Below are 13,505 nucleotides of genomic sequence, written 5' to 3'. Positions count from 1 at the left end.
GAACCATAACCTAAGTTTCTTTATATACTATCCCATTAGGCTCCCATTAAACCTAATTGGGTCAATATTGGGTATCCACTCATTTAGCCCATACCCAGTTAAGAGACTATTGAGCTCTCTATAATTAGACCGCTTAATTAACCCAATTAATTAAATAACGTTAAGATAAGGGAGAAAGAGAAAAATAGGCAAAGACTTGAGATAAATTAAAATTAATAGGCTAATAGTTTACATAAGTTAATAAATAGGCAAAATTACTGTTTTCGTCCTTAACTTGTCTGGTTATGAACCATAACTTGACAACTTATTGTCCATAATTTACGGTTTTTGTCCATAACTTGTCTGGCTATGAACCATAACTTGACAAGTTTAACTTATCTGGTTATGAACCATAACTTGACAAGTTATGGCCTATTAATTTCTATAACTAAAAGTTGGCCTATATACTTTCTTAAACTTTTTATATTGACATATTTTTTACTATTTCTGTTAATATAATTGTTATAAATATGTGGTCCATAATTATTATTAAAAAATATAATTTCCTAACAGTTTCTTTTCTCTTTGTTGTCGTTTCTTAGTTAAATAGATATTAATTAAAAATGAAGGGTAAAAGTTGAGTAATTTTCTCTTTATTTTAAATTTAGTGAGAGTAAATCTTGAACTTTTTAATTTATTTTTGATTGGATCCTAAACTTATTAAATTTAATTATAGAATACATTCTACTTGTATTAACTTACCGAAAATGTCCTGCCATTTATTTTTGTTCCACCCCCACAATATTTGATCCATAATTATCTTTGGATTTAGTGTTATTTTAAGATTTATTTTGAAGGAAATTATTTAAAGATTTGTGTTATCTTAAAATTGTTTTATTTCATTCTTATATATTTAGGCCGGGTTCATTTCGCTGATTCGAGTTTTGCTACAGTAAAAAGCTCTCACAAACAATCACATATAACTTTTTTGCTACAGTAAAAAATTCTCACATAAAATCAAATCTCAACTCGAATTAAAAACTCGAATCAGAGAACTAAACGGGCATTATTTAGGATTCATTTGAACTTAAATAGTATAATAAGTTTGATTACAATTGAAATTTTCATGTGTATAAAAAAGGGATTGTATTAGGAGTTTGATAATGATTTGGATTTATATACATATGTATGTAGAGATTGTATTATGAGTTTGATTATAATTAGGACTATAACTGTATTTGTACTTTTCTAAATAATACCTTTTTCCCTCGTACTATTCTCTCTCCTAATTTACTATATACTCCCTTGACAAAACAGAATCCCTAACCCTCAAATTCGGACGAGAATCGCCAAATTGAACGCCTCTTTCAATTATCCCTAACCCTAACCCCAAAATCGCAGCCTCCAGACCCGAAAAGCCAACTCCGATTCCTTTTTTGCTTTGTATTTATCGTTGTCGAAGCTTAGATCTAACTCCGGCCGATTACATCTCCAGGTATTTCAAGACTCCTTTCCTTTTCTTTTGCTTATTCGATTCGATTTATCCATTTGATTTTGAGCTAATTGTTTCTGTAATCTGAAATCATTGGCTTTTGAACTCCTTCGGGTTTCGATTTCTGTCGTTTAATTTACGCTGTTATTTGAGTTTGTTTTGATTAGCGTGTGTTGGCTTTTCTGGGCATTAACGATCTCTACAAATTTTGGTCGCTTTTCTACTGTGCTCGTTGATTTTGGATTTGGGTATGCTTAAAAACCTTATCTTGGTTTGTCTCATGGTTTTTCTTTAGGTTTTTCTTCTCCTGCTATATATTTACTTTTGTCATATATGTGTATCTATTACACGTAAAACTATTGTTTTGAAAATTAGGTGGATGGCCGGTTCTAATCATCTTTATATTAAATGGCCGAACTTTTTATGTTTTTTTTTTTTTTTTTGGTTGAGGCAAATGGACGATTTATTTGTTATTATTATTTTTTTCTTTGATATTTAGTAAATTTTTGATTAAATGGGCCACAAATCAGTACATCATAGATGTTAATTTCAAAAAACCGGCTATCTACTAAAAAAGAGCTTAAAAGGGTCATTTTCACACACACCTCTGATTTTGATATGACATGTTAATTTATGTGAAATTTAAACCTGCATGGATGATTTGGAAATATAATGCCCTGGAGTGTGCGTGTTTTGAAGACTGACTATGCTATGCACACTCGCGTTTATGCGGAATCACGCCTTTGTGCAGAATATCATGCCATTGTGCGGGTTCACTCTTATCGGGCATAGATGGTGCAATGTTGTGCGTCCTTGGATGTGAGTCCCTAAATCACTGTGCAAGAATGTTTACTGCGGGACAGGTAGCTTTTGGAGAAAACTCATCTGTAAGCTCAGTTCCAAAGTTGTCGTGTTGTTAGTTGGAGCTTCGGCTCGCCCTATGCTGACAACCTTCTAACTGGCTACAGTTTGGAGTCTCCACTTGCCTGTATTCCCCGGGCTCATGTGCCGGATTATTGCATGTTTTTGATGACTTTGAATGCCTGTTATTTTTGTACATATTGCATGGGGCGGGTCGCCCCGCAACTAATCGGATATAATTCAGGGCAGGTCATGCACCATTTAATGGGCGGGGCAGTTCGCCCTGGACTCACACCATTTACACTAAAAGAAAGGAAAAAAATAGAAAAACCTTTGACCTGTATTGATTATTTCATTTCCCTCTATTGTCGAACCCTAGCCTCTCTCTCTCTCCCTCTCTTTTTCTCTCCCCCCCCTGTGTCCACCGCTGTCTTCTGCCATCGTCCTCCGCGGCCGCGGCTCTATGGACAGTGTAATTTAATTCCCAATATTTGAAGCATTTTTATGATACATATCCAAGAATTGATTTTTCTGGTGTTAGCTGAAATTGATATTCAAAAACTTTGCTGATATTGTGGTTTCTTTTACCATTGTCGTGGTTTAGCTGTTTGAATTCCAAGGCTTTAAATATATATTTTTCTTGCTCTGCTATTCATTTCTCTACAATTCTGTTTAAGTTTCCATAGCCGTCTTGGATTTGAATTTTTCTTTGGGTGCTCTTGTAAGTTTGTTGTTTGATTTCAAGAAAAGGGTATTGATCAAATTTTAGAACCTCTAAAAACTCTGACCAAATTTAATGAGATATATTAGAACAATGACTGCAATGCTGGGTTTGTTATTGCTTTCCCAATTAATGGTTTCCCACAGCTTTTTATTTGTTTTTGTTAGTTGTTTTTGGGGTCATTTTTGAAAGTGCAGGTTCAGCTCACTTTGTGTACAGAAAAATATTTGATTGATGTTAAAAAAATAAAAAGGGGCAACTGGGTCGGGTCGGGGCACTGTGACCCATCTGGTTTTTTGCCCCGCACTGTCCCGCTTATAACAGGGGCACACGGGGCGAGATGAGAAGGCGGGGAGGGCGGGGCGGCAAAATCCCACCCCAATGCGGCCATTTACATCCCTATGTAAAATCTGTACATAAGCTGGGGCATTTACCATCCATATGATGACACACACTGGGCATATTATTGTTTTGAATAGCAAAATATATGTATATTTGTATGTGTGTGTGTGTGTGTCTATAACAAAATAATAGCACACGTACTAAAACAATGATAAAAGGGTGTTATCTGAATTTAAGTAGCATTTGTGCAATTATTTACTACAACCTCCAAGCCGGTTGATATCATAGCATTTTTGTTGGGTGATTGCATGTTGGTGTGATTGTTTGGATGTTTGTTTTCTTTATTATGTGTTATGTGACATCTATAAAACTCATATTTAAATATTGTATCCACATGATGAGACACACATTGAGCATGACTGTTTATTTATTTAGTATTAATGAAAAGCTAACTATGCTGGAGCATTAAGAATGCAGTGCCACTTTCTTGATTTTTGAATTGTTTTATGCAATTTGGATTTTGACCAGCATCCAATACGAAATTCTCGACCCGAGGCATCTGTGACTTTTGATATGGAACAGTTGGATGAGATGTTCCAGACTTTCCAGGGTGCACCGAGGGAAAGACGAGATCCTGAAGCTCACAGGACCAATGCTCTTATGGATTTTATGAAGTCAAAACCCCCCATGTTCGAAGGGTCGTCAGACCATGCAACCGCTGAGAGATGGTTGAAAGAAATCAAAGAGAAGTTTGATACTTTGGTAGTTCCACAAGAATACCGAGTTGGATTTGCCACTTATCTATTTGAGGGGTCAGTTGAGGATTGGTGGGACTTGCATATGAATGGTGACGACATGTCAAATCTCTTGTGGGATGAGTTTGAGACTTTATTTCGAGATAAATATATCCCCGGGACATATAGTGGGAAACTAGTTCAAGGTGACATGACAGTCGCACAATATCATTCTCAATTTGTTGAGTTGTCTGATTGTGACCCTACTGCTGTGGCTGACCCTATTTTGAAGTGCATGAAGTTCAAAGAAGGGCTGAGGGCCAAGATCAGATCACAATTGGATCCATTGCCTCTGACAGACTTTTCATTGTTGCTTGCGGCTGCTCTACTCGCAGAAGCTGATTTCATCAAGAACTTTGGAGGCAACAACGGATCCTTGGGTCACAGCAAAGAGAGTGGCAAGAAAGATAAGTTGCAGATTCACAATAAAAAGATGAGCAATAAAGACCATCTACATGTCCGCAACAAAAAGATAAGCAAGAAAAACCAGGTACTGGTTTGCCACAAAAAGACGGGCAGGAAATACCATTCACAGGTTGGCAACAAAAAGATGGGAAAGAAAGACCAGTCACAGGTTCCCAACAAAAAGATGGGCAAGGAAAACCAGTTACAAGTTCGCAACCAAAAGATCAGCAAGAAAGACCAGAGTTCCAACAAAAAAATGAGCAAGAAAGACCAGTTACAGGTTTGCAGCAACGATCCAAGTGCTTGTTATATTTGTCAACAGACAGGCCACATGAGACGAAATTGCCCGCTTAACCAACAAAAGTCCCTTCTTTCGTCTGGGGGACAACAGAGGAGCCAATTCAGTTCAGCTTCAGTGGTTACTCACAATTGCCAGACACAATCTGCTCTGGACCCGAATTCATCAGGTGGAGGAAAAAACCAGATACACGGTCAATGTTCCCAAGGAAGCGGTGCCAATGAGACTGGTGGATCGTCTGGCCAGCTGAGTGTGTGTCATTATTGTCGACAGATAGGCCACATAAAACAAAATTGCCAAGTTTTGAAACAACAATCCTCAGTTGCCTATGGGGGACAACAGAAGAGCCAATTCGATTCAGCTTCTTCGGGGGCTCATAATAGTCAGACACAACTTGTTCCAGATCAAAATTTGTCTGGTGGTGAGAAAAACCAGTTACAAGGTCAAAGTTCCCAAGACAACGATACTAATGAGAGCAGGGAAGTCCGCCCTAAGTGTCGTCATTGTAAGCTGAGAGGCCACATAAAACGGAATTGCCCAGATTGGAAGCAAGAATCCCCACTTGCCTCTGGTGGACAACAGAAGAGCCAATTCGATTCAGCTTCTTCAGGTGCACACAATAGTCAGACACAACCTGCTCCGGATCTGAATCCATCAGTTTGTGAGAAAAATCAGTTACAAGGTCAAAGTTTCCAAGGCAGCGATTCTAATGAGAGCAAGGAAGCCAACCTTAAGTGTAACCATTGTAGGAAGATAGGCCACAGAAAAGGGAATTGTTGTCCCGATTGGAAGCAACAATCCCCACTTGGCTCTGCGGGACAACAGAAGAACCAATTCGATTCAGCTTCTTTGGGTGCACACAATAGTCAGACACAACCTCCGGATCTGAATCCATCAGGTGGCGAGAAAAACCAGTTACAGGGTCAAAGTTCCCAAGGTAGCGATATCAATGAGAGCAAGGAAGCCGGCCTTATGTGTCATCATTGTCGACTGCTAGGCCACATAAAATGGAATTGCCCATATCGGAAGCAACAATCCCTAGTTGCCTCAGGGGAACAACATAAGAGCCAATTCGATTCAGCTACTTCGGCTGCTCACAATAGTCAGACACAACCTGCTCTAGATCCAAATTCATCAGGTGGCGAGAAAAACCAGTTACAGGGTCAAAGTTCCCAAGGTAGCGATATCAATGAGAGCAAGGAAGCCGGCCTTATGTGTCATTATTGTCGACTGATAGGCCACATAAAACAGAATTGCCCAGATTGGAAGCAACAATCCCTAGTTGCCTCAGGGGGACAACATAAGAGCCAATTCGATTCATCTACTTTGGCTGCTCACAATAGTCAGACACAACCTGCTCTAGATCCAAATTCATCAGGTGGCGAGAAAAACCAGTTACAGGGTCAAAGTTCCCAAGGCAGCGATACAAATGAGAGCAAGGAAGCCGGCCTTATCTGTCATTATTGTCGACAGATAGGCCACATAAAACGGAATTGCCCTGATTGGAAGCAACAATCCCTATTTTCCTCATGGGGACAACATAAGAGCCAATTCGATTCAGCTTCTTCGGGTGCTCAAAATAGCCAGACGCAGCCTGCTCCGTATAATAACTCATCTTCATTTGGATCCACCTCACAACCTCTTGGGATTCTACTTCAGTATTACTCTCAGATGCAACCTCAGGTTTTGGGATTTCAGCAGACTGAGAACGCTCTTTTGTCTCACAATAGCCAGACACCGCCTGCTCCGTACAATAACTCGTCTTCAGCTTCATTGACATCCACCTCACAGCCTCTTGGGACTCTACTTCAGTATTCATCTCAGATGCAACCACATGTTTCGGGATTTCAGCGGATTGAGAACGCTCTTTTGTCTCACAATAGCCAGACACAGGCTGCTCCGTACGAGAAATCATCGGCTTCATTTGCATCCACACAACAGTCTTTTGGGATCCTTCCACAGTATTACCCTCAGATGCAACCACGGGTCCCAGGATTTCAGCAGAGCGAGAATGCTCATTCGTCTCCGCAAGCATCTGGGAGCTTTTGTCCACCTTCTGCAGGTGCTAATAATAGTTTGACGCAACTTGCTCCGTTCAGGAATCCGTCAGTAGGCAAGCAAGAATGGTTACAGGGTCCGAATTCACATGGTAGAGGTACTGGTGGGAGCAATGGATCTTCAGGTAGAATGAGACTCCAACCAACTACTTGTCACATTTGTCATCAGATAGGCCACCTGAAACGGAATTGCCCATATGGGCAACAACAATCCCCTCTTGCCTCTGAGGGACAACAGAGGAGCGAATTTGGTTTAGCTGACAGCTTCGACTTTTTAAATTTTTAGTTATAGTTTTTTATTCGATTTTTTTTTTTTTTTTGTTAAGTCACAATCTGCGGCAATATCAAAATTCATTGAGGCATATTTTACTTAATTGATAAAAATCAGCAGGGCGGGTGATTTATCTATTTATTTTTTGAAATCATTGAGGTGTTTATTAGCAAAGATTGAAAATAATTTATTATAGAGAGTATAAACATGAATCTTGTATTAGTTAGCTTTCTAACTAAGCTGAGGATCAGAAAATTGAAGCATGGTTTAAAAATCTACATGAGTTTGCTAGAATAGGCTATAAAACATAACTAGTTCAGATTAATACAAAGGAATTATCAATATAAGCTTAATTAATAAAAGTGCGCATAAGTAATTATGTATACACACATATAATACTAATAAAAATAAATATAAGTGCTGTTGTGCATAAATCTTTCAGATAAAAATGAAACCTGTTTATATTGCTCATCATTCATCAATGAATACAAACGCCATGAGCAAAATTCCAAATTTATAGCATGAAGCATTTGCATGGATAATATTCATTCAGTGGCCAAAATTTTACTGATAAAAAAAAAAAAAAAATTGTACTGATCATCCTCTGTTCTGTGACAAACAAAATAACACAATCTAACGAGTTCAATCTCTTTAGGACTAGACAGAAATTTTGTTTAAAAGGTAAGATGTCTGTTTGACTACTCCTTATTTTAATTAATTTTTTTTGGTGATTGACAAAGTCATCGATGGTTCCTAGAAAATTATTTTTTTCGCTATTTTTTATCGTTATTTGTTATATATTATTTGGGGTTTTACCTCGTAGTCTTGCAGATTTCGTTGTAGGACAATAGGCGGACATAAATCTATCTATCTATGTATATAAAAAGTGTCAATATCTAACACTTTGCTCCCATTTTGACTAAACCGCTAACGTTTTGGTCGAAATGCCGCTCCCCCCTTCTTTTTTGTTCATGTCCTTCCTTTTATTTTTATTTTTATTTTTTATGTTTTACCCTAAAATTTACTTATTTTTTGATTTTAGTTATTTTTATCCTTTTTTTATTTTTGTCTTAAATTTTATTTTATTTTTTGTTTTAATTCTTTTTGTCTTAAAACTTATTTTTTTTCTTTATTTTGGCCCTTTTTGACCCTTTGTTCTATTTTTTCCTTAAACTGTATTTTTCTGTATTTTTTCTTTTTATACTAAAATTTATCTAATTTTTTTTCATTTTAGTCCTTTTTACCTTTTTTTTTTGTGTCCTGAAGTTTCACTCTTTTTTATTTTGGTTACTTTTATTCATTTTAACTATTTTGACCTTTTTTTTTTTATTTTTGTCCTGAAACTTTATTTTTTTGCTTTAGTTCTTTTTGCATTAAACTTATTTATTTCTTCATTTTAGTCATTTTTGACCCTTTTTTTGAATTTTTGTCCTAGAATTTCTTTTTTTTTGTTCCTTTTACCTTAAAATTTATTTATTTTCGTCTTTTTCTAACCTTTTTTTATTTTTGTCCTGAAATAAATAAACCTTCTTTTTTATTTCTTTTTTCTTTAATCTTTGTTGAAAGTTAGACATCCAAGAACTTGAGGGGAGGGACCAATTTGCATAGTGTTGTATTGATGTTATCACTACTCCTTTGTGATCTTAATTGTTCTAAAGACTAACAATTAATATTAAATTGCAATTTGATATTAGCTTTGATTATGTTTTGTTCAAAGGAATCCAATTTAATGGAATAATTAATTATTAAACTCTAGGCAACCCTTGTTATTATAGAAGGAAATAAATAAATGCCATTATTTTCCCAAAGATTATGGTTATAAGTTGAAAATGCAAAAATTGTTCCTTATAATGATTGAAAAATGATCAACTCATTCAGAAAGCCTGCCTCCGCCTGGCTGAGGAAGAATTACGGCACGAAAAAAAAAAAAAAAAAGCTAATGGAGCATACTATATTTAAAACACACACCACTAAAGCTTAAAGTTAAAAAAAGAAAAAGTATGGCAATTCCATATCGACAATAAACCGACCCATTTGGGTCTGCAATCCCGATCATGATTTTTCTACCCCAAAGGAAAAATCCTACCATGCTTTCGTACCGTTTACTCGGCATAGAAGTCGATAACAACTGAAAACATCGGCTTTGATTGAATATAATATTTTATATTGATTGATTTTTAATTTTTTTGTTATGTTTTTTTGTTGTGGTCATCGGCTTTGATTGAACAATCACTCTACGAATGATATCAGCAAAATCAAATAACAGAGTTTTACTAAAAATTGGAAACTTCAATATTCACAATTAAATATATGTGGAGCTAAATTTTAGTTTCACTTCAAAAACTTACCAGGCATAAGCAGATGGGAGTGATATGAACAGATCATGAACTCGGTCAACGGTTTTTCAACTAAACTCTAAACTTTGTACCTCTATAACTGTAATCTGATAGGCTAGACGTACAAATCTCAAACAAGCTAAAAGAAAACTAGTTTTTACTCAAACAATCTCCACTAATTATCCTCATAAGATGGAAAAAAAAAAAAAAAAACAAGAAGCAATTTTACATAGTGCATCTAAAATTTTTTAACATGAATACTCGTAGATCTGACCATTAAAATATAATTCAACGGTTAAAACAACAGTACCGACCGATAAGGTAAAAAAAGAGTTCCTACCATAAGTTTTGGAAGAAAAAGGGCCTACACTTTCCTTTATATGAAAGCGAAAAAATTATGAATAATGGAATTTTCGTTATGGCAATTGATTGAGATAGAGAGAGAGGATTTATCCCCATAGACATAAAGAGGAGAGCCAACATGGTGAGACATGCGTGGACCCTACAAGTGAGGCTCACTTTTATATCTGATGGGGGACAGTCCAACAAGTCGGTAAGCACCCCTTAGTAGTGGAGTTGCCACGGCTCAAACCTTGAATCTCTCTCTTAGTGGGAGTCTAAGCGGAGCCAACAACCACTCCATTCAATCCATTGGGGTCAATAAGTCATGTTACAAACGTAGCTAGAACATGCAAACAATTCTATTAAAAAGATTTCATTCATTCATCAGTCCCACTAAAATAAGTATTTCCGGAAAAACAAGAAAAGAATATATATCTTTGCGGGAAAAAGACGAAATGCCTATGTCTGTGTCAACATCTTTGTTTCTTTTATGGCTCAAAATACTATTTTATATGCTTTCACACTTAAAAGTCAAGCGAGATTTGCATGACAATTCAATTTATAGATCAAGGAAATTAATCTCTTTGTTGAAAGTGGATAAAAGAAAAAGAGCAACTCTAGCTAGTTTGAACCTTCAAGCAGGGACTTTTGTTATAAAATGAACCTACCATACTCTTTCCTTCCATTTTCTCCCTTTTATTTTTCATAATTTCTAGTCCAACTTACATCTTTGGAAATTGACAATAATGAGCGTGGTTCATAGAATTTGTAGTGAGGGACCAGTTATTCAATGTAATTGACCAGAGGTAAACTGGCGGGTGGAAAATGTTACAAAGCGCTTATAATATCAACACCTAATATTATTAACTAGTTGGAAGCATGTTCTACAAATGAGTATATTAATTAGTTTATTGCTCTTTTGATACGTGAATTAAAATTTTGAAGAGTTTAATTTTAAAAAATAATTGAAGAAAAACTGATTTCATTACTTCAACAAGGGTAAATTAGAAAAAATATATTTTATGTAAAAATAGTAATTGAAAGGATTACTTAAAAAAAAATGTTTAATTAGGGATACATTTGCGAATTGTAAGTTTAAAGGATCATTTAAACATTTCTTCTAAGGCCCAATTTTGATATATATGATAAAAATTACATGAAAAATATACTAAAAGGGACAAATTTTGAAAAAAAAAGGTTTTAACTACACTAAATGAAAGAAAAATAATTCAATTAGCTTAGAGAGTGTAAGATTTAACATAAAAAATGTAAAAGAACAGTCAGATAAAACCAAAAAGTAGGAAAAAAATATTTACATTAGATTTAGTGGAGCTATTTTGAAATTTTTATTAATGAATGGGGTATATTTGGAAAAAACTTGAAAATCTATAAGGTAAAAATGTTAAAAATAAGAAATAAAAATCAAGGGGGCACAAGGGGTATATTTGAAAAAAAGAAAACTTAAAACACTATATGGTGATAATTTTAAAACCAAAAACCTAGGGGTGCAAATGCCCCGGGCCTCATCTTCCTCCGCCCCTGTAATCAAAGCACTGCCTCTTAATCAGGGTTATTTCATAGTCATGAATTCTTAAGAATTAGACACCTTAATTCTTTACTATTGAGAGCAATAAAATAGCAGGAAACAAACAAATAAGCATACACATGCTATATTTATTGGTTATACCTTATTGCAGGAGGCTTTCAATTGTTGATGAGCAGAAAATATAGCAGTTAGAGTATGAGCTGAAATATCTTAACAAAAAAAAAAAAAAAAAAAAAAGCACTCTGATTTTTACTAATTAAAATCATGACTAAAATTTTAATTACATTCATGAATATTTCGGAAATGCATTAATGCAAAGTTAAGTTGAGATTTATTTGCAGAAACAAAAAAATATCCGTTGAGAGAGATAGAGAGCATGTTGCAAGAATGAAAGATAAATATTATTGTATTTGTTCACGGCACATAACACTCGAAAAATCATCAAATAGAAATATAATAGAATAATCCTTAATTATTTTGAAATAGACGTGTTGGTTTGATCCATTATTTATTTATTTATTTGTTCAGAGAAAAGAGATTAGTGATGTACTGGCATCTACTAAAATCTACTAAAATTTTCCTCTAAAATCACTTAACAATTTACTAAAATCAACTCAAGCAATATTTGATTGGCAGATCCATTATATATATGAAAAGTTGGGCAATTTTGAGGCAGAGACTGATCAAATAGACCTGCAGTCAATCAACTCAAGTAACAAAACCACCACGCCCACGGCGCACGGCCCATCCGAGCAGTTCTAATAAAGAGACATCCTTTATTACACGCTGCAAAAAGTATTTAACGTCCAAAATGGTTTAAGACCAATCTACGGTTGTTTCCAATTCCAAAAGCATTATTCTTACAAAAGCGTGCATACTTTATTTACATTCATAGGTCCTTACAGTTTAAGTTATTCCCTTATAGGGGCCAATCCAGACAGTGAGCACAGGAAAAGCGGTGAGGGCATTCCAACTCAAAATTTTTTCACTTTTAATTCTTTAATATTTTGTTTTATCCCCACCTACTTATTGGACAAAATAAATACGGTAGTGAAATGCGACTTCATTAATAATTATTACACATAAAATGGTGATGAATATATACTTTTGCTCCGTCTCTTGTAAATTTGTATAGGAATTAGCAGAGCATAAAGCGTATATTTAGTCACTCATAAAATTGAATAAATTTTTTATGAAAATGATTAACAAGTAAATATGTAGTAATTAAAAGAGGCTCCATGCATCTCTTTCAACGAAATAGGCTACCATTTGTCATGTATTTGTATATATATATTTTTTTAAATGGATTGTCATCGGGAAATTTGTTAAAGGAATTAATTATTGTATAAGACAAATTTCTTGGAATTCACTGTATTAAATGTGAATATTTTTATGATAAAAATTTGTTGAAATTAATATTGAATAGTAGGTTGTAAGTTAAAGATCAGAAATTTCTGACGTGTGATGGAGTTACTGATTTTCAGACTACAATTAGGAAAGAAGTGCAGGATGCTGTGTTAAACCCACAAGTGGGCCAACACATGAATATCAAGATTAAGAAATGAAAAAGAATTGAAAGATATCAATTCTTGGGTTTTAGAACCAATCAGAACGAAAAGGAAATGTATATAGTTTTACCATAAAAGGAAATGTACATGTTTTAAGTTAAAATATACACATTTTAAAAAAAAAATATACATGTTTTAAATAAGAGATGTACAAGTGTCACTCCAGTCTGGTACCGGACTGGAGACAATATATATATATATATATATATATATATATGCATGAGTGTCTTAATCAAAAGTCTTGCTGTGCTATGACCCACAATATCAAAAGCATTGAAAATTTAGAGATACCGTGGCACTGTGGCCCAGTAATTAGTTATATATGATCCTCCACAAGTGAGACCCAACATACCGTTTTGGTCATAGCATTTAAAACATGAAAATTTCGAGGAAATGTGGAGGACCAAACATTGAAAGTGGTATAAAGTATTTGCTTTTGGTAGACCAAATAGTAAAAGACTTTCCAATTTTTTCAAAAATTATGTTTATTTTC

General features: G+C 34.9%; 1 protein-coding gene across 2 annotated transcripts; it reads left to right on the top strand.

Moving 5' to 3' along the window:
• The first annotated feature begins 1,318 nt into the window (after window positions 1-1,318).
• Window positions 1,319-7,333, top strand: LOC21410848. Of its 2 annotated transcripts, none has more exons than XM_024171503.1 (2): window positions 1,319-1,474; window positions 3,924-7,333. In XM_024171503.1, the coding sequence occupies exon 2, from the start codon at window positions 3,969-3,971 to the stop codon at window positions 7,233-7,235; it is 3,267 nt and encodes a 1,088-aa protein (XP_024027271.1). In that variant the 5' UTR covers window positions 1,319-1,474; window positions 3,924-3,968; the 3' UTR covers window positions 7,236-7,333. The 2 variants fall into 2 exon arrangements, with proteins under 2 accessions (XP_024027271.1, XP_024027267.1); XM_024171499.1 differs by lacking the exon at window positions 1,319-1,474 and adding an exon at window positions 2,228-2,290.
• The last annotated feature ends 6,172 nt before the right edge of the window (window positions 7,334-13,505 follow it).

This window comes from Morus notabilis, unplaced genomic scaffold (assembly GCF_000414095.1).
Source record: "Morus notabilis unplaced genomic scaffold, ASM41409v2 Scaffold1185, whole genome shotgun sequence".
NCBI classification, from domain to species: domain Eukaryota; kingdom Viridiplantae; phylum Streptophyta; class Magnoliopsida; order Rosales; family Moraceae; genus Morus; species Morus notabilis.
Note: the sequence above shows the minus strand (reverse complement) of the source record. Positions and strands in the feature narration are given on the sequence as shown.